The sequence below is a fragment of the Mauremys mutica genome, chromosome 19, assembly GCF_020497125.1.
Source record: "Mauremys mutica isolate MM-2020 ecotype Southern chromosome 19, ASM2049712v1, whole genome shotgun sequence".
Lineage (NCBI taxonomy): Eukaryota > Metazoa > Chordata > Testudines > Geoemydidae > Mauremys > Mauremys mutica.
The window spans coordinates 2,107,271-2,133,552 of NC_059090.1; the positions used below are offsets into that span (position 1 = coordinate 2,107,271).

The 26,282-nt window shown below is 47.2% G+C and overlaps 1 protein-coding gene across 13 annotated transcripts in view; it reads right to left on the reverse strand.

Moving 5' to 3' along the window:
- TSPOAP1 (TSPO associated protein 1) overlaps positions 1-26,282 on the reverse strand; it is a 167,168-nt gene that overhangs the window by 77,137 nt on the left and 63,749 nt on the right. For all 13 annotated transcript variants that reach the window (XM_044993489.1, XM_044993485.1, XM_044993486.1 and 10 more), the window contains exons 6-12: positions 24,704-24,811; positions 23,588-23,671; positions 19,615-19,704; positions 17,123-17,245; positions 16,034-16,138; positions 15,431-15,481; positions 3,392-3,584 (exon numbers count right to left, since the gene is read on the reverse strand). In XM_044993489.1, coding sequence (XP_044849424.1) covers positions 3,392-3,584; positions 15,431-15,481; positions 16,034-16,138; positions 17,123-17,245; positions 19,615-19,704; positions 23,588-23,671; positions 24,704-24,811 — 754 coding nt within the window. The remainder of the gene's footprint in view (positions 1-3,391; positions 3,585-15,430; positions 15,482-16,033; positions 16,139-17,122; positions 17,246-19,614; positions 19,705-23,587; positions 23,672-24,703; positions 24,812-26,282) is intronic.

Genomic DNA, 26,282 nt, shown 5'->3' on the forward strand with positions numbered 1-26,282 from the left:
GCAAGCGACCACAGTTCCAATGACCATCACTGGCGGTAAGAAGGAACTGAAGAAGCGGCGGGTTGGCAGGGACCTATATTCACCACCATGAAGGTGCCACCTCAGGGGACTCCCCGGCCAAAATGACGGGTGCTGCTAGGGGGAAAACCTTCTGACAACTGTGCATGTGGTGCACACACACCTAATTGGAATCGACATGAGCAAGCACTCAAAGAAGAATATATATTGTGTGGATGTGACCCACATAACACATGGAGAGCGGCATATATGGCCCACAATGGTAAACAGGGGGAGAGCCACTGCTCTAGGGACTCTGTCTGGCCTACATAAATCAATGTACAGCAGGGGTGGGCAAACTATGGCCCATGGGCCACATCCGGCCTGCCAGCCATTTTAATCCGGCCCTCGAGCTCTAGCCAGAGAACAGGGGCTGGGGCTTACCCTACTCCCATGCTCCAGCCGGGGAGCAGGATCAGGGGCCACTCCACACATGCGTGCCGCAGCTCTGCGCAGCTCCCAGAAACAATGGCATGTCCCCCTCCGGCTCTTATGCATAGGGGCAGCCAGGGGGCTCCGCACACTGCCCCTGCCCCAAGTGCTGCCCCCACAGCTCCCATTGGCCAGGAACTGCAGGCAGTGGGAGCTGCAGGGGTGGAGCCTGTGGATGGGGCAGAGCTGCCTGGCCATGCCTCTGCGTAGTAGCCGGGGGGGAGCGGGGGGAGAGACATGCCGCTGCTCCCGGGAGCTGCACCCCGAACCCCTCCTGTGCCCCAAGCCCCTGCCTCAGCCCTGATCCCCCTCCCGCCCTCCAAACCCCTCAGTCTCAGCCCGGAGCACCCTCCTACACCCAAGACCCTCATCTCCACCCTCACCCCAGAGTTCACACACCCAGCCGGAGTCCTCACACCCTCCTGCACCCCAACCCCCTGCCTCAACCCTGAGCCCCGTCCTGCACTCCAAACCCCTAAGCCCAAGTCCAGAACCCCCTCCTGCACCCAAGACCCTCATCCCCAGCCCCACCCCAGAGCCTGCACGCCCAGCCAGAACCCACACCCCCTCCTGCACCCCAACCCCCAATTTCATGAGCATTCACGGCCCGCCATTCCATTTCCATACCCAGATGTGGCTCTTAGGCCAAAAAGTTTGCCTACCCCGATGTACAGCATAGAAGATGTTGCACATACATATCTAATAAGTCTGGTTGACAAATAGGAAAATGTTTGGGAAATTTTTCACACAGAAATCAATCCCTTAAACAAAATTCTGAATTTCAAACATTTTCAAACAGCTTTAAGGGCTGATTTTAATGAAAATGTTTGCAAACTATTATGTTTTTTATTGAAATATCAAAATTTGGAAAATGCTGATGAGATTTAGTATCTAAGTTTGTAGAAAAACTTATGAGAAAAGGTACGTGACCATGTTATTAACTGTATAACACCACCACATCTGCTACAGGGGCAGTGCTAAGGTTTTTTGGCAACTTGCTAGCTGGCATTTCTTGACTCCTGAGGTCTTTGCCTCCAACTTCGCACTGACTCTGGAATGGTGCTGGGGAGTCCCATGTTTATTGTTTCTCAGTGATTCCAGAAAACTGCTTTCAGGGTCTTCAAGTAAAAAGAGTCCGTTTTTAGCCACCAGTCCCACAAACTCACCCTGGGCTCTGGGAGCCAAGCTAGTTTCCTTTGCACCAGTAATGCAAGCAAAATTATCAGTGACACCAGGACAGTGTTATTGTCTTCTGTTGGTTTGCAAGGAACTCAGCAGCATTAGGATGAATTTGCCCCTAAGGAAAGTTCGGCAAATTTTTGGCAAATAGTTTATTCGCAGAAAAATGCCGTTTCAGTCAATCCTAAACCAGCTGTGACTTTCGGCAGAGTTTGCTAAACCATTTCCACCCCATCGAAAAATTGAAATGTTTCAGTAATGCTGAAACATTCCAGGCTAAGACCTCCTCACTCACTCTAGTGAAATGGTGAAACTGAAACAAAATCTTTTAAATCAGAGCAAACAAAACATTTTGTCAGACCCGACTCAAAATGTTCTTGGACTTTTTCAATTCACTACAAACTTTGAAAAAGTTCATTTTTCATTTGAACCAAAATAAAGCTTAAAATAAATAAAATAAATAAATTAATGGAGATATCCCATCTCCTAGAACTGGAAGGGACCTTGAAGGGTCACTGAGTCCAGCCCCCTGCCTTCACTAGCAGGACCAAGTACTGATTTTGCCCCAGATTCCTAAGTGGCCCCCTCAAGGATTGAACTCACAACCCTGGGTTTAGGAGGCCAATGCTCAAACCACTGAGCTATCCCTCCCCCTCTTTTCTTCAATTTTTTCAGATTGCCAGCAACCAAAGAAGATATTTTGCCCAGCTCTAATTGATGATGCCTTACGTGTGATTTAAGTGGTGCACAAGTACTGTGAAGATCCTCTGTACGAGGGTGAATTTCATCCCTCACAGAGAGAGTCCACAAGATGCACAGCGGAGGAAATTGCTTTGATGATTGCCTAAAGTGCATAAATTCATAGATTTTCAAGGCCAGAAAGGACCATTATGATAATCTAATTTGACCTCCTGCATGACTCCAGCCAGAAAGCGTCACCCAGAGAGCCCACAACTGCTGGTGGAACTAGAGCGTATCCTTGAGAAAGGCACCCAAGCTCAGTTTAAAGCTCCAAGGGATGGAGAATCCACCTCATCCCTTGGTAAGTTGTTTCAATGGATGAGGACAGCATTTGATCAGGGCTTGCACCTGCAATCCTTACAAAGGGCCCAGATGCTCTCCCTCAGTCCTCTTGCGTGTTAGCACAAATATTATGGAGGCATCATTAGTGGCTCCAGAGCTAGTGTGCTGAAATTTGCATTTATAGAATATCAGGATTGGAAGAGACCTCAGGAGGTCATTTAGTCCAACCCCCTGCTCAAAGCAGGACCAATCCCCAGACAGATTTTTGCCCCAGATCCCTAAATGCCCCCCTCAAGGGCTGAACTCACAACCCTGGGTTTAGCAGGCCAATACTCAAACCACTGAGCTATTCCTCCCTCCCCCATTGTTAGCTATTGTACCCTCCTCCTCCCCAGCTAACACCATTTACTGCTGGGCATAGACTTAATTATCTGGGAAATTATTCCAAGCAAATGTTTAGTAGTTTGGGGCTAGGAATTAACGACTCCTTTTGTAAATATAAAGTGTCCGTGGACTATTTCCCTCTGACAACTGAAGTGTTAAGTATGTGTTGCTCTAAATCAGTCTCAGACATATGCTAGAGGGGTTTTAAAAGGAACTAAAGAGATGAGAGAATTATTCCCATTATTGATCCTAATTGGTTCTTTGCACTCAGGAAAGCCAACAGACAAAGCACTCATCAACTTCTCACAGCAGTTACCCTTCTCCCATTGGCGGCACTGGGACTGAGGGATGGAACAGCAGGCCATGAGCGGGAGCTCAGAAGCCACCAATGTTGAGGTCAGAGGGCCAGTCTTTCCTGTCTGTAGATGGAATCGTTTGAGTTCCTGAGACAGGAGGCTGAACTGTTCGATGTGGCTGCGGCACTGATCCTCCAGATCTCTCACCTGGGCCTGGCAGGGAAGCAAAGCAAAGTTAGGTACAAACACAGGCCTGAACTGGGACAAGGCTCTGAATAGCAGCGGTCTTGGGTGTGTTCTTCCATGTAAGGGAGCTGGGATATTCAGAGGATGAAAGGATGGAGGTGCCCAGATCCCAGGGATGATGGGCAGCCCCCAGGCCATAGGCCCTTTGAAAATCCCAGTCCCAACAGACAACCTCAGGATTGGTTCCACTCTAAACCCAAGATGAGCCATCAGTGAAAAGCTGCTTTGGGCCTGCAATTTCCCCTGCTCACACCCATACAGGAGAAAATGTAGGAGGGGCTAGAAGCGAGTCAAACAAGGCCCTCTGAGATCAGGGAGATGGGAAGGCTTTTCACATCAAAGTCATATCTCCAAAACAGACTCCACCAGACCTAGCTAATCTAGGGAGCCTCCCTGGGACATGAGGCCTCCAGCAGCTTCCCCACCAAACCACTGGGGGAACATTCCCCTCCTGGGCCAAGTTCAGCCACAAGTGAGAGACTCCAGGGAGCAGCAGAGCATCAAGGTCCCTGGACTATCCAGGAACCTGCACACACTCCACTGATGTCACACAACCCAACTCCAGAAACTGTTTTCCACGGGGGATTGTGGATTGCAGCAGAAGTAGGAAAGCAGAGGAGGTGATTCTCCAGAGGGAGATGTGGGGGCTACGGGGATCACTTGAGGGTCACCTGCACTCCCCTGGCTTCTGGCCCCAGAGTGCCTCCCCTGCCTGTGTGCCTGCCCCCCACAGCTGGGCTCTTGTCCCAACAGGTTTAAAAATACACATAACCCAACTCCAACATAGCCTACTGCAGCTCCCCCTGCAACTCCCTCAATGCCCCAAGCCCACGCAGCTTCCAGGAACCAACAACCACCTGTCCTTTAACACCCCTTTTAACCCCACTCCTAACAAACAAACAAAACGTACTAGAGCCTGCCAGGAATGTCCTGTCAAAACACTTTTTCAACGGAAAATGGAGTTTCCACAGGAAAATCTCTAATTTCCCCCAAATTTTTAATGTTTCAGGTCAGTTCAGGTCACTAATCTGGGGCTGCATGAGAGGCAGTGGTGCCTCATGGGAGGAGTTGTAGTTTGGGTGCCTTACATCTATTCTTCTCTATGGGCTGGGCTCCCCTGTGGGACTATGTCTCGCATGATTAAAGCTGAAGGCTGCAAGTTTGTCATGGAGGTCATGGAAGTCACAGATTCCATGACTTTCAGTGACCTCTGCAGCGGCCAGTGTGCCTGGCTCAGGGATCCCAGCCAATGGGAGCTGCGAAGCCAGTGCTCTGGGCGGAGGCAGTGTGCAGAGGTAAGCACCACCCAGAGCCCGCCTCACCCCATCCCGTGCCCCAATCCCCTGCCCCCTCCCACACCCGCACTCTGCTGCTGGGGTGCTGGGGGGAGGAGTGGAGCCAGGTAGGGAGCCTGCCAGCCCCACCAACCCCTCCCTGCCCAGCACCAGCGGGGGTCCCGGGCCTACCACCGCAGCTCGCCCCCGCTCCAGCATCAGTAGGATCCCGGGCCACGCACCACCCCCGCCCCAGCACCCAGGCTGCCCTCCACCAGCACCCACAGGGCCCCCAGACATCCCCACCCCTCCCAAGTTTTAGTCACAGGTATTTTTAGTAAAAATCACAGACAGGCCACGAGTTTTTGTTCACCGCCCGTGACCTGTCTGCGACTAAAACGTAGCCTTACACATGATGCACTGCAGTCTCCCCTCTGAACATTTAGTTTAAATCAGAAACATCAAAATGAAAATTTTTGAATCAACATTTTTCAAAGCTTTCTGTTCCATGAACATTTTCGATATGTTGAACTTTCGTCACACTTTGGAATGAAAACTACTGGAATTTTCTGTAGAAAAGAAATTCTGACTTTTTACCAACTCTAAAAATGATACATTTGAATCTCTTGTCCTTTTTCAGATGAGCACAAGATCTTTCCATTCAGTTTCTTAACAACTAACAAAATCATCTAAAGCACAGGACTTGGTGGAGATGGGGGACTTCAACTACCCAGACATCTGTTGGGAAAATAATACAGCAGGGCACGGATTATCCAACAAGTTCTTGGAATACACTGGAGACCATTTTTTATTTCAGAAGGTGAAGAAAGCTACTGGGGGGAGGCTGTTCTAGATTTGATTTTGACAAATAGGGAGGAACTGGTTGAGAACTTGAAAGTGGAAGGCAGCTTGGGTGAAAGTGATCATGAAATGATAGAATTCACAATTCTAAGGAACGGTAGGAGGGAAAAGAGCAAAACAAAAACAACGGATTTCAAGAAGGCGACTTGGGCAAACTCAGGAACTTGATAGGGAGGATCCCACGGGAAGCAAGTCTAAGAGGAAAAACAACTGAAGACAGTTGGCAGTTTTTCAGAGAGACATTATTAAGGGCACAAGAGCTAACTATCCCACTGTGTAGGAAAGATGGGAAGTATGATAAGAGACCACCCAGGCTTAACCAGGAGATCTTCAATGATCTAAAACTCACTGGACGTTTAACATCGTGAATGCCAGTGAAAATGAGCAAGGATCAGAGTCTAAAACAGGGGAAACACAAGTCAAAAATTGCTTAGACAAATCAGATGTCTTCAAATGAGCAGGCCCTGATGAAATGCATCCTAGAATACTCAAGGAGCTGACTGAGGAGATATCTGAGCCCATTAGCAATTATCTTTGAAAAATCATGGAAGACAGAAGACATTCCAGAAGACTGGAAAAAGGCAAATATAAGTGCCCATCTATAAGAAGGAAAATAAGGATAACCCAGGGAATTACAGACCTGTCAGCTTAACCTCTGTACCCAGAAAGATAATGAAGGAAATAATTAAGAAATCAGTTTGCAAATACCTAGAAGATAATAAGGTGATAAGTAACAGTCAGCATGGATTTGTCAAGAACAAATCATGTCAAGCCAAACAAATAGCTTTCTTTGACAGGGTAAAAAGCCTTGGGGATGGGGGGGAAGCAGCAGACATGGTATATCTTGACTTTAGTAAAGCTTTTGATACTGTCTCGCATGCCCTTCTCATAAACAAACTAGGGAAATGCAACCTAGATGGAGCTACTATAAGGTGGGTGCATAACTGGTTGGAAAATCGTTCCCAGAGAGTAGTTATCTGTGGTTCACAGTCATGCTGGAAGGGCATAACGAGTGGGGTCCTGTAGGGATCGATTCTGGGTCCGGTTCTGTTCAATATCTTCATCAATGATTTATATAATGGCATAGAGGGTACACTTATAAAGTTTGTGGATGATACCAAGCTGGGAGGGGTTTCAAGTGCTTTGGAGGATAGGATTAAAATTCAAAATGATCTGGACAAACTGGAGAAATGGTCTGAAGTAAATAGGATGAAATTCAATAAGGACAAATGCAAAGTGCTTCACTTAGGAAGGAACACTCAGTTGCACACATACAAAACGGGAAATGACTGCCTAGGAAGGAGCACTGCAGAAAGGGATCTGGGGGTCATAATGGATCACAAGCTAAATATGAGTCACCAGTGTAACGCTATTGCAAAAAAAGCAAACATCATTCTGGGATGTATTAGTAGGAATGTTGTAAGCAAGACACAAGAAGTAAATCTTCCATTCTACTCCACGCTGATTAGGCCTCAGCTGGAGTATTGTGTCCAGTTCTGGGTGCCACATTTCAGGAAAGATGTGGAGAAATTGGAGAAAGTCCAGAGAAGAGCAACAAAAATGAATAAAGGTCTAGAGAACATGACCTATGAGGGAAGATTGAAAAAACTGGGTTTGTTTAGTCTGGAGAAGAGAAGACTGAGCAGGGGACATGATAACAGTTTTCAAGTACATAAAAGGTTGTTACAAGGAGGAGGGGGGAAGTTGTTGTTCTTAACCTCTGAGGATAGGACAAGAAGCAATGGGCGTAAATTGCAGCAAGGGAGGTTTAGGTTGGACATTAGGACAAACTTCCTGTCAGGTGGTTAAGCACTGGAATAAATTGCTTAGGTTGTGGAATCTCCATCGTTGGGGATTTTTAAGAGCAGGTTGGACAAACACCTGTCAGGGATGGTCTAGATCATATTTAGTCCTGCCTTGAGTGCAGAGGACTGGACTAGATGACCTCTCGAGGTCCCTTCCCACCCTATGATTCTATGAGCTCCTGACAACGTCTGCATTTTACGTTAGAGGAATTAACCGTTTGCAGCACTTGAGTCCATTCCGTTACTTGCCTCACATCACTGGATCAACAGCTTTCACACTTAACGTAGTAAGCGTGAGAGACCACCCCTGGCTATTTAACACTGTCAAGACTAACAAACGAGAGCTAGCCAGCTTTGCACTGAGCCAGGTGATCTGATGCCCTGCCCACCTTACAGAAGTTTTTAGATTCTAACAAACCAAAGACTTCTAACTATTCATACCTCTGCCTTTCCCTGCTCTTCCATGCACCAAGACTGCTGATTCCACCCATTAGCTAACCTCTTATCTGTAACTGTAAGTTATCCCACCAGTTCCCCATCTCGACTAGGGCGTGATCTATACTTAAATCTTATGTCTATATAGTTACAGCACTCAGGCAGGGAGAGCAGTGCCTGGAGCTGAGAGGGGGCAGCCGGGCTCTCAGCGAGGAGCAAGGAGCCAAGACCCCGGGAGGCAGCATGGCTTCCAGCAGGGAGATCAGGTGGCAGTGCAATCCAAGACCCCGGGAGGCAGCGCAGCTCGGACTGGAGACAAGGTAGCAGCCCATCTGGGGAGCAGAGTGGTGGCTTTCTTGTCAATTTCACAGCTGAAGTGGAGTCATGAAATTGACAAGACAGCCAACAGCCGATTTAGGAAATGCAGCGATCACCCTAACTACACCCACATAAGCCCTACGCCTCTTGTGGAGGTGGAGTTATGTTGGTGTAGGAGGGCACTTACATCGACAGGAGCAAGGCTGTAGTGTAGACACTGACATAGTTAGGTTGACATAAGCTGCCTTATGTCAACCTAACTCTGCATGTAAACCAAGCCAGAGAATCTGAAAAAATAAAAAACCTGGAAGAGCTCACAAAAACTGAAAAAACAACCAACCCATTGTGTAAGGTTTTTTTCTGAGAAAGAAAAGGTTTTAACAAGTAAGTGCTCTGCTCTGTCAAAGCAGCAGCAGTAGCGCCCTTTAAATTATTTTAGCTCTACTTTTTAGAGATGACACCCCACACAATAGTCAGAGTTAAGCAGCAGCAGGAGGAAAATGCCCTGCTCAATTATCTCAGTACCTGCATGCAATCCAAGGTATTCTGTCAGCAAGGAAAAGAGCAAACAGAGATTTAAAACCACATATCAGCATTTTCATTTACCAAAAATCAAGACACTGCAAAGCATAACAAAATCCTCAGTTTAAGAAACATTCTTCTCCCAATTAGTACACAATAAGTGTTGAGTTCCTCTCTCCCCAGCCGCTAAAAGAAATTCCACAGACTGAAAGCATGAATCAGATTGCTGCTACCTCAGAAACACTCACACTCTCCAAGGGCCTCCATCAAGGGCCTTTTAATTATGAATCTCAAACCCTTTTCTCCCATCCACACTGGTGACTGACAATTCTCTGAACTAGCTGCTCTCCTGCATCAGAGCTCCACTCAGTGCTGGAAAGACAGAGGGGTTCAGTGAGCAAGTTACGATGCCCTTATCCTTGGAGCTGAGCCAGCCCTGACACAACTTAGAGCAGCTACCAGGCTGCTCTACAGGTATGTCTGCACCGCAGCTGAGAGATATCATTCCCTAGTGGGGCAGATGTACACACACTAGCTCTGCCTGAACTAGCACACTACAAATTGCAGCATGGCCACAGCAGCAGTTGCTTGGGCTGGCCTCCGAGCACAACCCCAACTGAGGTAAGTCCCAAGTAGCAGCTTTACAGATCTCAATAATGGGCACATTCTTAAGGAAGGCCATAGAAAAGGCAATCGACCTTGCAGAATGAGTAGTTGAATATTGTGAGATTCGTAACAAAAGTCAATGCAGGCACATATCCATTTGGAAAGCTTCTAGTTAGAGGTTGCAGACCCTTCTGCTCTATCTGCTAGCACGACGAACAGCCTGTGGGTCTTTCTGAAGGACTCCGTCCTATCCAGACAGAAGGCATGGACTCTCCTGACATCAAGGTGTGCAGCAGTGCCTCCTGATTACCTAGATGTGGTTTGGGGTGGAAGACAGCCAGGTGAATGGGCTGATTGATATGGAACTCGGAAGAAACCTTGGGTAAGAATTTGGGGTGGGGCCTCAGCGTGACCTCATCCTTAAAAAATGCGGTGAAAGAGGGGCATGCCAGCAGGGCCCCCATTTCTCCAACCCATCATCAGGGCCGGCTCCAGGCACCAGCTTAGCAAGCAGATGCTTGGGACGGCCACTCCAGAGAGGGGCGGCAGGTCCAGGTATTCGGCGGCAATTCGGCGGAGGGTCCCTCACTCCCGGTGGGCGCGAAGGACCTCCCACCGAATTGCCGCAGATCGCGATCGCGGCTTCTTTTTTTTTTGCGCTGCTTGGGGTAGCAAAACCCCTGGAGCCAGCCCTGCCCATCATGCTGACGTGATGGCTATCAGGAATGCCATTTTCATTGTCAAATGGAGCAGTGAGTTGGCAGCCATGGGTTCAAATCGTGGCCTTGTGAGGCATTTAAGGACCAGATTGAGGTCCCATACTGGAGTAAGATGTTGGACTGGTGGATACAGGTTTCCAATCCTTTGAGGAATTTTGCTGTGGGTGGCAAAGACAGAATAATCCTCGCTTGGGGGGTGGAAAGCTGTGACTGCTGCCAGGTGGACTCTTATGCAGTTCATCAACAGTCCCAAGATTTTTAGAGTTAGAAGGTAGTCCAGTATATCCGGAAGCAATGAGGTCACCAGTGAAGCATGCCTGAGGTCACAACAACTGGCAAACCTTGTCCATTTCTCAGAGTACATGCTGCTATGTGTCAGTATTCTTTTTACGTTGTCTGAGCAGGTTGCCTCTAGTCCTCTTAGCCATCGACCAACCATGCACAGAGACATAGCACTGCGAGACTGGGGTGAAGAATCTGCCTGCCTTCCTGGGACAAGAGATGAGGAGCAGCAGGGAGAATGATCGGAGAGCAAAATGGTAAGGAAACCATGTTTGCCTGGGCCAGGTCGGAACTATTAGGATGACTCTGGCTTTATTTTTATTTTGAGCATAGCTTTGGCTATTAGGGGAGTCAGTGGGAATGCGCACAGGAGAGCTGATGACCACTGAATGTGAAAAGTATCCCACAAGGCCTGGAGAGTCAGTCTGTCCCTCAAGCAGAAGTGGGTACATTTCTTGTTGACAAAGGAGTCTACTGGAGGGGTGTCCCCATTGACAGAACATATGGTGTAATTTACTGGGGTCTATTTCCCACTCATGGTCTTTGAAGATATGCCTGCTGAATGCATCTGCAGTCACATTCTGAACCTCTGGGAGACAGGGTGCTGTGACAACAATCTGGTTGTCACCAAATCCAAAGTTTGACAGCCTTGGCGCAGAAGGAGGGGGATCTTGCCCGTCCTTGGCGACTGCTGTAAAACATGCATGATGTATTGTCCATCATGATCTTTATGTGTTTGCCCTGGGCAGTGGTAGGAAATGAAGATAGGCATATCTGACCAAAGGGGCGCACTTGGTATTGAAGGTGATTCTGGCCGATAGTGAAACATAGGAATTGTTTGTGGGATGGGTGGATAGCAATATGGAAATACGCATCTTGAAGGTCAAGGCGCAGAGAACCAATCCCCTTGCTCTAGTGACAGAATTACCACTGCAAGTGTTACCATTTTGAATTGTTGTGCCTTCACACAGGTGCTGGTACCAGGAAGTACCTATAATAAACTCCCATCCTTCTGTGCTGCATGGGGACTGGTTCTATAGCTCCCAAGTGTAACAAAAGTGTCTCTTTCTTGAAGAAGCAAGCTCTTGTGAGAGGGGTCCCTGAAGAGGGACAGTGAAGGGAGGTTTGATGGAAATGTAGTAAAGTGGGTAGTGTATCCTGTGAAGATGATCACCAAAACCCACTTGTCCGCAGTGATCAACTCCCAAGTCTGCCTGAAGTGCTGAAGATGGTCACCAAAGGGAGGAAAGCTGGTGAATCGGTGCAGCTGAAGAGGATGACGATGGTAATTCAAGCCCTCGACCAGCCCATCAATATTGCTGCTTGGAGGAGGATGGTTGCAAGGCAGAGGGTTGAGAAGTGGACTGTTTCCTTCTCTGGAATCTCTGCTTCTTCTGGTGCTAAAGGAATTGGCGGATGTGATTGCAGAGCCAATGGGGGGGGGAGGGATAGTTCAGTGGTTTGAGCATTGGCCTGCTAAACCCAGGGTTGTGAGTTCAATCCTTGAGGGGGCCACTTAGGGATCTGGGGCAAAAATTGATCCTGCTAGTGAAAGCAGGGGGCTGGACTTGATGACCCTTCAAGGTCCCTTCCAGTTCTAGGAGATTGTTATATCTCCAATTATTACCATTGGCCATTATATTTGAAAACTCATGGCGATCGGGGGAGATCCTGGAAGACTGGAAAAAGGCTAATTTAGTGCCCATCTTTAAAAAAGGGAAGGTGAAAGATCCAGGGAACTACAGGCCAATCAGCCTCATCTCAGTCTCTGGAAAAATCATGGAGCAGGTCATCAAGGAATCAATTCTGAAGCACTTAGAGGAGAGGAAAGTGATCAGGAACAGTAAGCATGGATTCACCAAGAGCAAGTCATGCCTGATTAACCTAATTGTCTTCTATGATGAGATAACTGGCTCTGTGGATGAGGGGAAAGCAGTGGATGTGTTATTCCTTAACTTTAGCAAAGCTTTTGATACGGTCTCCCACAGTATTCTTGCCAGCAAGTTAAAGTAGTATGGGTTGGATGAATGGACTACAAGGTGGATAGAAAGCTGGCTAGATCATCAGGCTCAATGGGTAGTGATCAATGGCTCCATGTCTAGTTGGCTGGCAGACAGACGGAGTGCCCCAAGGTTTTCTTCTATATCTTCATTAACGATCTGGAGCATGGCATGGACTGAACCCTCAGCAAGACGGCAGATGACATTAAATGGGGAGGAGTGGTAGATACGCTGGAGGGTAGGGATAGGATACAGAGGGACCTAGACAAATTAGAGGATTGGGCCAAAAGATATCTGATGAGGTTCAACAAGGACAAGTGCAGAGTCCTGCACTTAGGGCATTGCTACAGAATAGGGGCTGAGCAGTTCTGCAGAAAAGGAACTCGGGGTTACAGTGGATGAGAAGCTGGATGAGTCAACAGTGTGCCAAGAAGACGAACAGCGTTTTGGACTGTATAAGTAGGAGCATTGCCAGCAGATCCAGGGACGTGATCATTCCCCTCTATTCGGCATTTGTGAGGCCTCATCTGGAGTACTGTGTCCAGTTTTGGGCCCCACACTACAAGAAGGATGTGGAAAAATTGGAAAGAGTCCAGCAAAGGGCAACAAAAGTGATTAGGGGGCTGGAGCACATGATTTATGAGGAGAGGTTGAGGGAACTTGGATTATTTAGTCTGCAGAAGAGAAGAATGAGGGGGGATTTGATAGCTGCTTTCAACTACCTGAAAGGGGGTTCCAAAGAGGATGGATCTAGACTGTTCTCAGTGGTACCAGTGGACAGAACGAGGAGTAATGGTCTCAAGTTGCAGTTGGGGAGGTTTAGGTTGGACATTAGGAAAAAAAATTCACTAGGAGGGTGGTGAAACACTGGAATGGGTTACCAAGGGACTGTGGTCGAATCTCCTTCCTTGACAAAGTCCTGGCTGGGATGATTTAGTTGGGGTTGGTCCTTCTTTGAGCAGGGGGTTAGACTGGATGACCTCCTGAAGTCCCTTCCAGCCCTGATGTTCTATGATTCCATGAAGCACTGGAATGAGTTACCTAGGGAGGTGGTGAAATTTCCATCCTTAGAGGTTTTTAAGATCTGGCTTGACAAAGCCCTGGCTGGGATGATTTAGTTGAGGTTGGTCCTGCTTTGAGCAGGGGGTTGGACTGGGTGGCCTCCTAGGATCTCTTCCAACCCTAATCTTCTATGATTCTATGACAAAAGATCACCAACTGTTGGAGCCTCCTGACAGGCATAACCAACATTTTAGGCAAAGAATGAATCTCCCCTTCTTCCTTCAAACATGCAACAGTCTAACCCAAACTGAAGAACGGCACCTTGGAGGTAATGTAGCTAGCTAACTATTGCAAATATTAAACCTTTCTTCCCTGAACAAGCTTGTTAAGAAGCTAGCTAAATGCCAGCTTCAAACTCCTCTAGCAGAAGCCATATCCTAGACATGCCACAATGCAGATTCAGGTCAGCAAATGGTAAGGAAACAGAGAGACCATTAGTGGTCAGTCTCTTGTGTCAATGGAACACTGATGTCCATTCTCAAACCTCTGGACTCTGCAGCATTCAACACAGTCAGCCACAAGATATTGCTGTCCCATCTAAGCAAGGTGGCAGGGGCCAATGAAAGAACTAGAATAGTCTGACCACTTCCTGGAGGAACATGCCCAAGGGTCATTATGTGAACCTGCACCTTCACCCACAGGCTTCTTGCTTGGGGAGCTCCACAATGATCTATTCAACTCAAAATGCTGCAGCCTGCTGAACTGGTGAGACATCACAAGGTCAAATGTCAACGAGATGCAGCTGAGACATAGATCTAGCTGTCTACCCTTTACAACAAACAACAGTGCCAATGTCACCAAGCTAACCTAGATGTCCCAGAACCGAGATGAAAAAGGGTTAGTTAAAGCTCCTGGTTGGCAGAGGAGAACTCTGTGAAGGGTGCAGCCATGGCGCAGCCTCCACCAGTCGAAGACACATACCTATACCTGCTCAGCTGACTTCACAGTTTCTTATAGACTCCTCATTGACACCAAGCTCTCACAGAGCCGAGGTCATAAGAAATGCATTTTGCCATTTCTGATTGTGTTCCATCACTGGAAACGGGCTTCTACAGCACATATCTTCATTACCCTCCAACTGCACTGTAAGAAAGCAGCTTACTTGGGCTTGGAAGCTTCAGCACTGAGAAAATTACTACTGATGGAGAGTGCAGCAGCTCACGCCCTGGCCATCAAACCTGACCCTCACTCACTACACTGGATTCCCCTAAATCATCACATCAAGTTGAAACTGTTGGTCCTTTGTCATCATGCCTCTAAATAGTCTGGGCCCAGGTTATCTAAGAGATCACCTCATGCGTAGGATCAAAATTATGGTCATCACTTCTCTCCACCGGCCTAATGGAGCTGGCTACCACAATGATAAAGCTTGTTTCTGCAGGGGGCAGAGCACTGGTGGGGGACTGGCACTTTGGGGGACTGTGGCATTCGTTCCTGCCAGATGAAAGAACTACCTCAAACCTCATCACTTTCCATTCCAAGAGCTAAGCCGCATCTTTGCTGTATCTCCTGTAATAACAGCACAGACCACATAACATAAAAGCCAACCAACCAAAAACCTATATGCAAAGTCATGGAGAAGGGTGCAGACATGACAGTTATGTTGCTTAATGCACTGCTGGAAGATGTACAGACCCCACAGTGATGGTCATTGTCTGAAAACCTGAACTGAGTAAACAGTCTTAGGGCAGATTTTCCAAGAGGATCAGCATGCCAGGTGTCAAGCTCTTGAAAATTCTGGCCCTAATGACTACTCAGCCTGACTGACAGATAAGTGTGCGCCACACTGCAGTGAGACAGGTCTACCACTTGCAGTGTTTGCTAGGGAACATTCTGACCCAGGAACATCAGCCCAAAGAGAAACGAAGTGTTAAAGCTATTAGAGACCAAGTTTGCAAACATCTGCCTGATTTTGCCTTTCCATCTTACCTCTAGTAGCTGTACTGCTCCTTCATGTTCCCTTTTTGCCTCTGCCTGGGCCTGAAGTCAAACAAGAGACAAGAAGTTACTCATCAAACACCCCTCAGAAAGCTCACTTCTGCTGTCAGCATCTCAATAGGCAGCAAGATAGATTTAAAAGCCTGAACAGAACAACAGGACCAGAGACATCCTTGATCTATTGACAAAGAGCCTTTGCAGATTAGAACTGTCATGCATGAGAACAGCCCCTTGTAGTGCCCAGGTATCAGAGTTGCCCCTGGCACAGACACGCTTCCCTGGATTAGTTTATCTGGTAAACTCACACATACCTCCTCCCTGCACAGTCCCACCAAGGAACATAAGAACAGCTGTACTGGGTCAGACCAAAGGTCCATCTAGCCCAGTATCCTGTCTACCAACTGTGGCCAATGCCAGGTGCCCCAGAGGGAGTGAACCTAACAGGTAATGATCAAGTGATCTCTCTCCTGCCATCCAGCTCCACCCTCTGACAAACAGAGGCTAGAGAGACACTGCAGGAGTTCCATCTCTTTCCAGGGGGGATTAACAGAGTTAAAGTGTCCATTTTCTCATTGTCTCGCACTCGCTGCATACCTGCTGCAACCATCTGACTTCCTCTTGTTTCTCCTGCAGTGCTAGCTGGGCTTCCTCGTGTTCAGCCTCCAGCTGCTGCCTTCGCTCAGCCACATCTCTCATATGCTGGAGAAGAAGTCACACACAATTTAGGGGAGGCATTGTCGAAGCGTTGCCTCTCGGAGCTCTACTGAGGGCCTCATCCTCCATGCTTTCCTGATGGCAATTAACAGATCGTGTGTTTTTCACAGACTAATTAAAAAAGGGGGAGGTTACGTTCAGGGGGCGGAGTTCCAGCACATAATGGCCAGATCCTTGGCCTCCCAAAGTGCTCTCCAAGCCACTCCAGCAATATAAATAGGATTCATAGCAGCCTCATGTAGCTTTAACCACCAGCTTCCCCCTCAGACGCAGAGCACATGTAAGAGGAGTGGTATGCCAGGTATGCTAAGAGGGCAGGGCCATCACACACAGCACTCTGGCCAGTCCTCAGCCAGCAAAGCAGTCCCTGTGGGACCACAGCAGCCAGCATAATTTAGAGTCACTCTCGACAGACAAGGGACTTGTCAAAAAGCAGATATCTGAAATGAGAACCTTCTTGTAGAAGCCAGAGGAGCCCAGTTTGAGAAACTCCCTAAGTAGGGAAAGCCACCAACAGCGAAACTATACATAGGTGACCCAAACAAATCATGCGAACATACTGCAGGAAATCAACCGCCACCCCTCCAACTTGGCTGCCTTCCACCATATCGCAGCCCAGGTGGGCTCCCAGCCTGACAGTCTATTGTCTGTGGTGACCAAGGAGCACCAGGGAATCATGGTGCATCGTAAATCTCCAACTGCAATAGGAAATTATAGCAATCACTTCTCTCCCATATTACCCACAGCCAAGGAGACACATTCATAAGTCTCTCTTCTTGCTGTTTATGGCAGACCTTAGACATTGCTCTAACAGACCCTCTTGAACTAGCATTAAATTAACTAGATCACTAGCTTAGATAGACCAAATGCTGTAAGAGAGGGGGAACTTCATGTCCTTTCCTGAGCAAACCAATCAAAACAGTGTTTAGCATTTCAACAGCCTTTTCAAAGGCTCTGGATCCGACTAACCTTCAGCACGTGCTCTAGATTCTCCAGCTTGGTTTGGAGTCCTTGGCTCTTCTGAAGAGCAGAATCCCGTTCCTTAGTAACTAAAACAACCTGTAACTTCAGGTCAGCATTTTCAGATTCCACCTGTGGAGAGAGGATAGTGTATTAGTACACACAGTCTCAGGCACACTTTGTATAAATAATAGAGGGCGATCATTTTTCACAGCTTGAACCACATCTTAGACTTAGACACACCTTCCACTGGCAGGGACATGAACCTATGTCCTTTACTCTCCCGTTGGCAACCACGGGACCACCACATCTCCTCCCATCCCATTGGCAGTCACGTGAACCCACCTCTCCTCCCATTTGTGGTCAAACGTAATATTACGAAAATATTCATATATTTGTATCTTTCTTAGTTATGACTAATGGTTAGTCACACAGCCTTCACTTGCTACTGAAGTCATCTCCTGTCCCATATGTGGGGCTTTCTGATCATGATTTATGCTGGAGAGACTGTGGAGAGCCTGCTGTACAACCTGGACACAAGAATAAACCCAGAGATTTGTGCTTCGGGTTGAACGGAACTGTAACCTGATGCATTGTTCTCCCCTACATTCACCATATACAGTGCTGATGATTAGTCTTTACATTTAATCAGAATGAACTATGAGCAACTAAGATCACCAGTGTAAGGCTAATGCTCCCTTTCTGGCAGATGGCTTGTGACGATCTAGGAAGTCCTAACCATGGGGAAAATGACCAGTCTTCAAAGTGAAACTCAGTGCAAAGTTTGGCTTTTTGCCTCACTTATGCCGAGAGAAGGAGCTGAATTAAGAAAACAGATCTTTGAGGGATCTGCCCCCTGTACAAATCCTTTATCAATTCCCACCCACTGATGCACATTTAAAATCTTTCCTTTACTCGTTAGTGTGTGCCTTATGGTTACCTTAATGCCTGCAGCCAATATGATGAATTATTTTCTTTCTTTTTTCCTTGCTGCTCTGTGCATCTGTATGATTTTGATTTTCCTGTTTGTTATGACCACTGTGCAGTTATTTACTGGGGGTAATGCCAGAGAGCGCAGTCACGTCCTAAAAAGCCAGTCTCCAAAGTTGGCACCATAATTACCCCACCCTGCACCCTTAGGGGGATTCACACCAGGAATGCAGCTGGTGTTGCTGCCTCCTGTCCTGCTTCAGGGTTTCCATCAGGCAAAGGCAGCTGTAAATTGCACTTGGGTCTCTTCCCTGCTCCCTGGGGTACAACCTGCCCTCAGCCAGCTCTACCCATTTGGGGGGCAGCACTGCCCCCCCCCCACTTATGCCCCAGCTATGGAGAAAAGTTTATGGCCACTTTCCTCCACTGTAACCATCCCATGGTGGACTCCACCAACCCTGTACAAGGCCCCTCATCAAGCACTACAACAGCAGAAATCACCATGGGGAATCACAGAATCATAAAAAGGGACCTCAAGAGATCATCGAGTCTAGGCCCCTGCGCTGTGGCAGGACCAAGTAAACCTAGACCATCGCTGACAGGTGTTTGTCCAACCTGGCCTTAAAAACTTCCAATGACGGGGATTCCACAACCGCCCTTGGAAGCCTGTTGCAGAGCTTAACTCCCCTTACAGTTAGAACGTTTTTCCTATTATCGAACCTAAATCTCCCTTGCTGTAGATTAAGCCCATGACTTCTCATGCTATCTTCAGTAGATATGGAAGACAATTGATCGCTGTCCTCTTTAGAACAGCCCTTAACGTATTTGACGACTGTTATCAGGTCCCCACCTCTGTCTTCTTTTCTCAAGACTAACCAGGCCCAGTTGTTTTGGTTTTAACCTTTCCTCAGGTCAGGGTTTCTAAACCCTTTAACATTTGTGTTGCTCTGCTCTGGGCTCTCTCCAAAGTGTGGTGCCCAGACCAGGACCCAGCACTCCAGCTGAGGCCATGGGCAGTGCGTGCACCCCCTGTTCAGGGAGGCCAGCCCCCTACCCTGCCTCTTCCGCCCGAGGCTATAACCCCCAGATCCTTTCTGCAGTACTATCACCTAACCAGTTATTCCTCTTTTTGTAGTTGTGCATTTGATTTTTTCCTTCCTAAGTGTAGCACTTTGCACTTGTTTATTGAATTTGATCTTGTTGAATTCAGACCAATTCTCCAATTTCCCAAGGTTACTTAGAACTCTTATCCTGTCCTCCAAAGTGCTAGCAACCCCTTCCAGCCTGGTGTCACCTGCAAATTTTATATGCACACTCTCCACTCCATTATTCAAGTCATTAATGAAAATATTACACAGTACCAGACCCAGGGAACTGGCACCTACAGGACCCCACTAGATACACCCTCCCAGTTTCTCAGCCAGCCATTGATAACTACCATTTGAATCTGGGCCACTGCTTTGTCTTAGTCCTGTGATAAGCTCTGCTTGGTAGAGGAGTTCTGCAATGTTGACATAAACATAAAATAAAAGCTAATGCTCCACTGAGGGAACAAGAGTATCCCTGGTTACCTGTTGCGCCCATTCAGCCTTCCCATTCAGTTGAGTGTTCTCCTGAGCCAGTCGTGCATTTTCACCCTGCACCACCTGCAGCTGGATTTCCTGACCAGAGAGAATGAGCCTGTTACTACACCAAGGTTCTCTGATTAACTGCTTTCCCCAGGCAAGAGGGGACTAGGAGGCTGAGCTGCACCTGGCCGATTGCAGGTTATAGTTCTGTGCCTTGATGCCTACTGTTGCAGACCTAGGAGATGCAGCTCACATAATTGTGAGTGGTGATATGGGGAGACAGATTTTCCCCGGGCCGGGAGATCACCACAGAATGGTGAGTGGTCTCTATAGTAATGGAGGAACTTTACCAAATTTCATTCCCTCCCCCACACAAACACACATTGTGGTAGATGTCAAAAACTCCAGAGAAGGGAAACAGGCGGTTAGTGACCATCAAATATTTCCTGGACACCCACTTGGCACAAATCCCCTCTGCAGAGAGACTTTCAATCCAATTCCTCTGCAGTCGCCAAATATTCTAGGGTCAGCCAGTCCTATCATAATCACTGGGGGGTCAGGTTCTGACACTCTGCCGCACACGGAATGAACAGCATCGTATCCCACAAGCAGCCCTGCTGACTTCAGTGACTTGGTGCTACCCAACATGAGTCAGGGGACCAGAATCTGGCCCTAAATGTGTAAATCAATATGTGGTCAAGACATGATCAAATTAGACCCCATGAGGGTAACAGTGGCTCCTGCATCCCTGTTCCTAGAGGGCACTTTTCTTCACATTGCCATCGATCACACCATTAGCAGTGCAATAGCAAAACTCTGCCGGGAGATGTGTAAGGGGGCAGTTGGCACCTTACTGAAACGTAGTGGCTTTTTGGTTGGCCCCCTCGCAATACCAAGAGAAAGGGGAAGGGCTGAAGAGGAATCAGGATCCTGGGACTGACAGGTCCCCAGAGCCAATGGGGAGAGGCCAGCACTCCAAGTCAGCCAGATTGTCAGGGTGGGCAAGTCGATGATGGAGCCAAGAGCTCAGGGCCCATGCTCTGCGCGAGCTGGGGCTGCCAGGGCAGAGTAAGGCAGAGCCGGGGACAGCGCAGCAGCCCAGAGCAGGGGGTTGATTTTACGTTTTCTTCCAGGTCATTGATAAAAATGTTAAACAGCACAGGACCACGAACCAATCCCTGCGGGACCGCATTAAAAACACACCCATTCCACGATGATTCCCCATTTACAATTACATGTTGGGACCGATCAGTTAACCAGCTTTTAATTCATTTAATGTGTGCCATGTTAATTTTATAGAGACAACGTGGGTGAGGGAATATCTTTTAATGGGCCAACTTCTGTTGGTGAGAGAGACAAGCTTTCGAGCTACACAGAGCCCTTCCACAGGTCTGGGAAAGGTCCCGCGAGTGTCACAACTAAATACAAGGTGGAACAGATTGTTTAGCAAACCAGGACCCACCAACTCAAAGCAGCACCAGACCCTGCCAAAACAACAGATGCGAAACCTGCAGACATATCTCCACTGCTACAATAATCAACACCCCCCACAACACACCTTTCATTCCATGGGTCCTACACACATCTATCACAATACAGGGTGTATTTCATCCAGTGCACTAAATGTCCCAACAACAGCTCTGTGGGTGAAACCCACAATCACCATGCTTTTGAATGAATTCACACAGAAAAATGATAAAAGAAAAAACACCGTCACCTGTGGGTGAACACTTCACAAAACCATCACTCTATATCTGACCTCTCAGTCCTCATCCTCAAAGGAAAAATGAACAACACCTTCAAAAGATCTTGGGAGCTTAAATTCATAACTTTACTAGACACTAAAAATCACAGACTCAATAAAGATACTGAATTTTATGGCATATTACAACAACCTACAACCCACTAAACCCCCTGTTTTGTCCTACGACTGGAGAGATGTGAACGGGCCATTTCACCATGAATGGTCTCATAGAATAGGTGTTAACTACTTATGCTACACAATCTGTTCCACCTTGCCTTTAGCTGTGATGCTCCAAGTACCCTCCCCAGACCTGAGTAAGAGCTCTGTGTAGCTCGAAAGCTTGTCGCTTTCACCAATAGAAGTTGGTCCAATAAAAGACATTCCCTCACCCACCTTGTCTCTAATATCCTGCGACACACACGGCTACAACAACACTGCAAACAGCCTGTTAACTTTATATTTTTCTAATTTTTTTAATCAAAATGGTACGTGGTTCCAAGACAAATGCCTTACAGATGTCTACGGCCAGGTCTACACAACAGACCTATACTGGTATAACTACATCATTTACGGGTGTGAAAAAATCCACACCACTGAGCAATGTAGTTATACTGACCTAACCCCCCCATGTAGACAGCGCTATGTCGGTGGGACATCAACATGACTACTGCCTCTCGCTGAGGTGGATTAATTACACCAATGTGAGACGCTTTCCAGTCGGCGTAGTAGCATCTTCACTAAAACACTACAGAGGTGCAACTGTACCAGTGTAGCTGTGCCGCTGTAGTGCTGTACATGAAGACAAGCCCTAAGTACATAACATCAACTCTTTTACCTTGATCAACCAAAATAGTAATCTCATCAAAAAAGATACCAAATGCATGTAATAAACACTTCAGTGCTAAAGATATTTGTGACCATAGTCCCATATCATCTGCATATCATATGACAAACACAGGGTGATTCCTGATTCTAGAGGGAAAATACTGATCCCCTTTTAATGCTAAAACCACATCATAACAGATAAAAAGAAAAGGGGCTACCAGACACCCCCATCAAGCCTCCTTTCTAACTGGGATGGAGTCAGTCAGCCCCCATCCAGGTTTACTCACGGTTTGTCTGTGAAGAGCTCTTAAAAGAAGCCGTAATTAAGGGTCTATTCCAGCAATCTCCAATTTGCCTCACTGATGGTCCCTAACAATCGATTCAAAGGCCGATTTTAGATCAACAAAACCTGTGTACAATTTTCTCCCCTTAGGAGGCACGTATTTGTAACTCAAATTAGGGTGTGGTTGGCACTCTCACCAGGGAGGCCTTTCAATAAATGACTCCAGAACTAACACAAGTGTCTTTCACCAGAGACTGGGGTTGCATAAATGGAGGCTCAATGGACAATATACTGAACAGGTTAGCTCTTTTCCCCTAGGTGGGTATCTGGTTCTCACAAGATGGTTTGTGGCATATGAATATTCAGGTATCAAAAGAGAAGGCCTCAACTTCAATGCAAGTGGTGTTATATTTTACCTAGACTCATCATGGGGGCAACGTAGTTGCACCAGCCTTTATCATAGAATCAGAGAATACTAGGGTTGGAAAGGACCTCAGGAGGTCACCTAGTCCAACCCCCTGCTCAAAGCAGGACCAATCCCCAAATAGATTTTTACCCCAGTTCCCTAAATGGTCCCCTCAAGGATTGAACTCAAAACCCTGGGGTTAGGAGGCCAATGCTCAAACCAGGTCATGTTTTTAACCAATATGGCCTTCTTCCTTGACTCTGGCTTTTTAGGCTTCTCTTAAAGAATTCTTAAACAATTCTTAAACAAGTCAAATCATCATTCAAATTTTTCTGATTACATTTTTCCTTCCAGCTGATTTTTAAGGCTGGAAGGGACCTTTAATATCTTCTAACCTGACCCCCCACATAACACGGGGAATTTCACCCAACAGTCCTTCAAGTGGAGGGAATTATTTTTCCCGACTACATACATTAATATTAATTTAATGCAGAAGAATCTACACATTTGGCCTGCAACCAGCTGAAACACTACATGAACTAATTTTTAGACTCTAAGGGTTGGAACCCAGAACTTGTGGTTTTGTTGAGATGAGAAATGAGAGCTGGAAAAGAAATTACTTTAGCTAAACGAGGAAAAAATCCCATATAAGAATGCAGCAATCTAACCATTCATCTAACATCAAACTCACAGCTGTAGAGAGAGAGACAATGCTTACCAATTCTTTGCATCTTTTGTGCTTTTTCCTCACTTCATGTTCAAGGTTTTCACATTTTTTACGTTTTTTCCTGAGCTCAAATTCCTACACAAGAAAAGCAAAGAAAGCCATGAAGAAACACTGGACCACACAGAGACCAGCATCCCAGATGTCTCATGGTGCATATGAAATTCAAAATAGCTTCCCCGAACTAACACCACACAAGCTTTTTCTCTTCCACATGAAAATCTCTTTGTGAAAATTATTTGAAAAAAGTTAATGACAGTTCTTAAGAAGACAACAAGAAATGCCCAAACAAAACTCAATAAGCCAACCAGCTATTTTTACAGGCCCCTTTCCTCCTCCCACCTTTTCAGTTCTGGACACAGCTCTCTTCCCACGTGCATCATGCTGATGACAAGCAGTACATGGCATGACATCCAGCACAAGTGGGGAACTTTGTATGCTCTGTTGTGCAAAACACAGAGCTACAGGCTAGTGTTATGCAGAAGGGTCAGCCTGAGCTGCAAAGAATGTGTTAACTCAGCTATGTGTCTTATTTCTTAGGTAACCAACTTGATCTGTACGCTTATTACTTATAATCACTTAAAATCTCTCTTTCTGTAGTTAATAAATCTGTTTTACATTTGACCTAACAGTGCGTTTTGGCTGAAGTGCTTGGGAAATCTGCTCAGGGTGCAAGGGCTGGTGCACGTCCACTTTCCTTTGTAGAAGTGGCAGACTGGGTAATAAACTTACACTGTGGATGTCTGTGTAAGTGCAGTACCTGCCAGAGGTTTGTAGTTTGTCACAGCATCACAGAGTGAGAAGGAGCCCAGACTGGTGGGACAGAGGGCTCAGCGATACCCCAGTTCCAGGCTGCAGCCCGGGAAACCTGTCACACCTTGACTACCTGTTTTGCAGCTGGTTCTTGGCACAGGCCAGTTCCCCACACCTCACTCTGAGACCAGCAAGCACCTGGGAGACTTTATCCCAAATCCCACATATGAAATCAGAGATGTAAAAACTGAAACAGTTGTAGCATTTCATCCCAAGAAAGCCTGACTTTCACTCTGAGGGAGAAAGGCCCATAGATGGAGTCACCTTCTGAGCCTGTGGAAAGGGATGGCAACTCACCAATTGCTGCGTTTGCTGACTGCTCTCTGGGTCTGCTACCACACTTTTTGGAGGAAAGTTTTCATACTCCTCCGAGGCATGTCCCAAAGGTAGCACTCCTGGCTCCACCTGGAAGGGAAGAAAGTGATCCCAGAGGGATATGAGAGAGAATCAGGGTAACAGCACAACTTGCTTGTCAAGGGAAGGGCAGCTTTGCTTCCAGCAGTCTAACCTACAGCCCAGAAGAATATTTTCTTTCTCTCTGAAATCAGCCAGCAGAGTGAGTCATGCTAGAGATGTCAATAAGGGAAAATAAGTGTTTCTATTATATCACATTGCACACCTCTCTGGAGTTTAGTGAGATTTCTCATGGATGAGAGAGTTCCTAGGAAAATCCAGGTGTTACAGGCAGTGGTGCTGGTGATTCACTAGAAGAAGCTCTTCCTTCTGAATCAGCTGACCCCAATGCCCCAGTAAGGTGTTAGTGGATGCTGTGATGGCTGAGGAAGCCTTTCTAAGGACAGCTATGGGTCTTGGCATTTCTCACCAGAAGATAAGTATGTCCTCAGCAGATTCCAGTGTGGGACAGGAAAGGTGTCTGGTATTTTGCTGTCCTTAGCAAAGTTCAATAAACACATTCTCCTTCCATTCATCCATTCTGTCCCAGCCAAGGTTTGACCTTTTTTCACTGAGTTACCATCACGGAAAAATCCCATATAATTTAATATGGATAAAACTAATACAGTGCTATGGAAATTGACTCTAAATAGCTACAGAATTTAATACAGAATGTGATCTCCTTTCCACTTCATTTTTAAGCCTCCTGTCACATAGCTGCATCTAAGGGGTAAGCTGTGCTTTCTCCCCTCCTGACTAGCTAAAGCGCAGGAAGCCTTGGGAAATGATTCCCCGTGTTTCAGTTGATTTGCTTTTTGTGTCAGTTTGGTGACCAATAAACAAGCCCTGAGGAAAGGGCCTTAAAGAAGTCAGGCTAGGAGCTCTATGTCTAGTCCCTTGATGGTGGAACCACCACCAGCCCACACCACACTGCCAAGTATAATAGATAATTATGGGGACACCGCAGAGCCACTGCATAGTTAGGGCTACATTTTAAAATGGGGCATTATGATCAGCTCTGAGCAGACATCCTGCGTAACCCAGGGAAGAGACCTTGTGATTCCTGCATCAAGCCTATAATTTCTGTCTGAGCTACAGCATATCCTTTAGAACAGTGGTCACCAACCAGTTGATCACAATCGACTGCTCGATCCTGGAGACTCTCCCAGTCGATCGCGATTTCTGGCCGCTGAAAGTCCGGTGGTGCAGCAGGGCAGCCGGAAACGGGGAACTGCGGCCAATGGGAGCTGCAGGGGCGGTGCTCAAAGGCAGGAGCAGCACACGGAGACCCCTGCCCGCCGCCCCCTCCTGGGCTGCGGGGGCATGCTGGCCGTTTCCGGGAGTGGCGTGGGGCTGGGGCAGGCAGAGAGCCTCCCTTAGCCCCACTGCACTGCCAACCGGGAGCCACCTCAGGAAACTGCTGCCTGGCAGGAGCTCGCACCCCAATCCCAGCCCTGAGTCCCCTCCCGGAGCCAGCACCCCA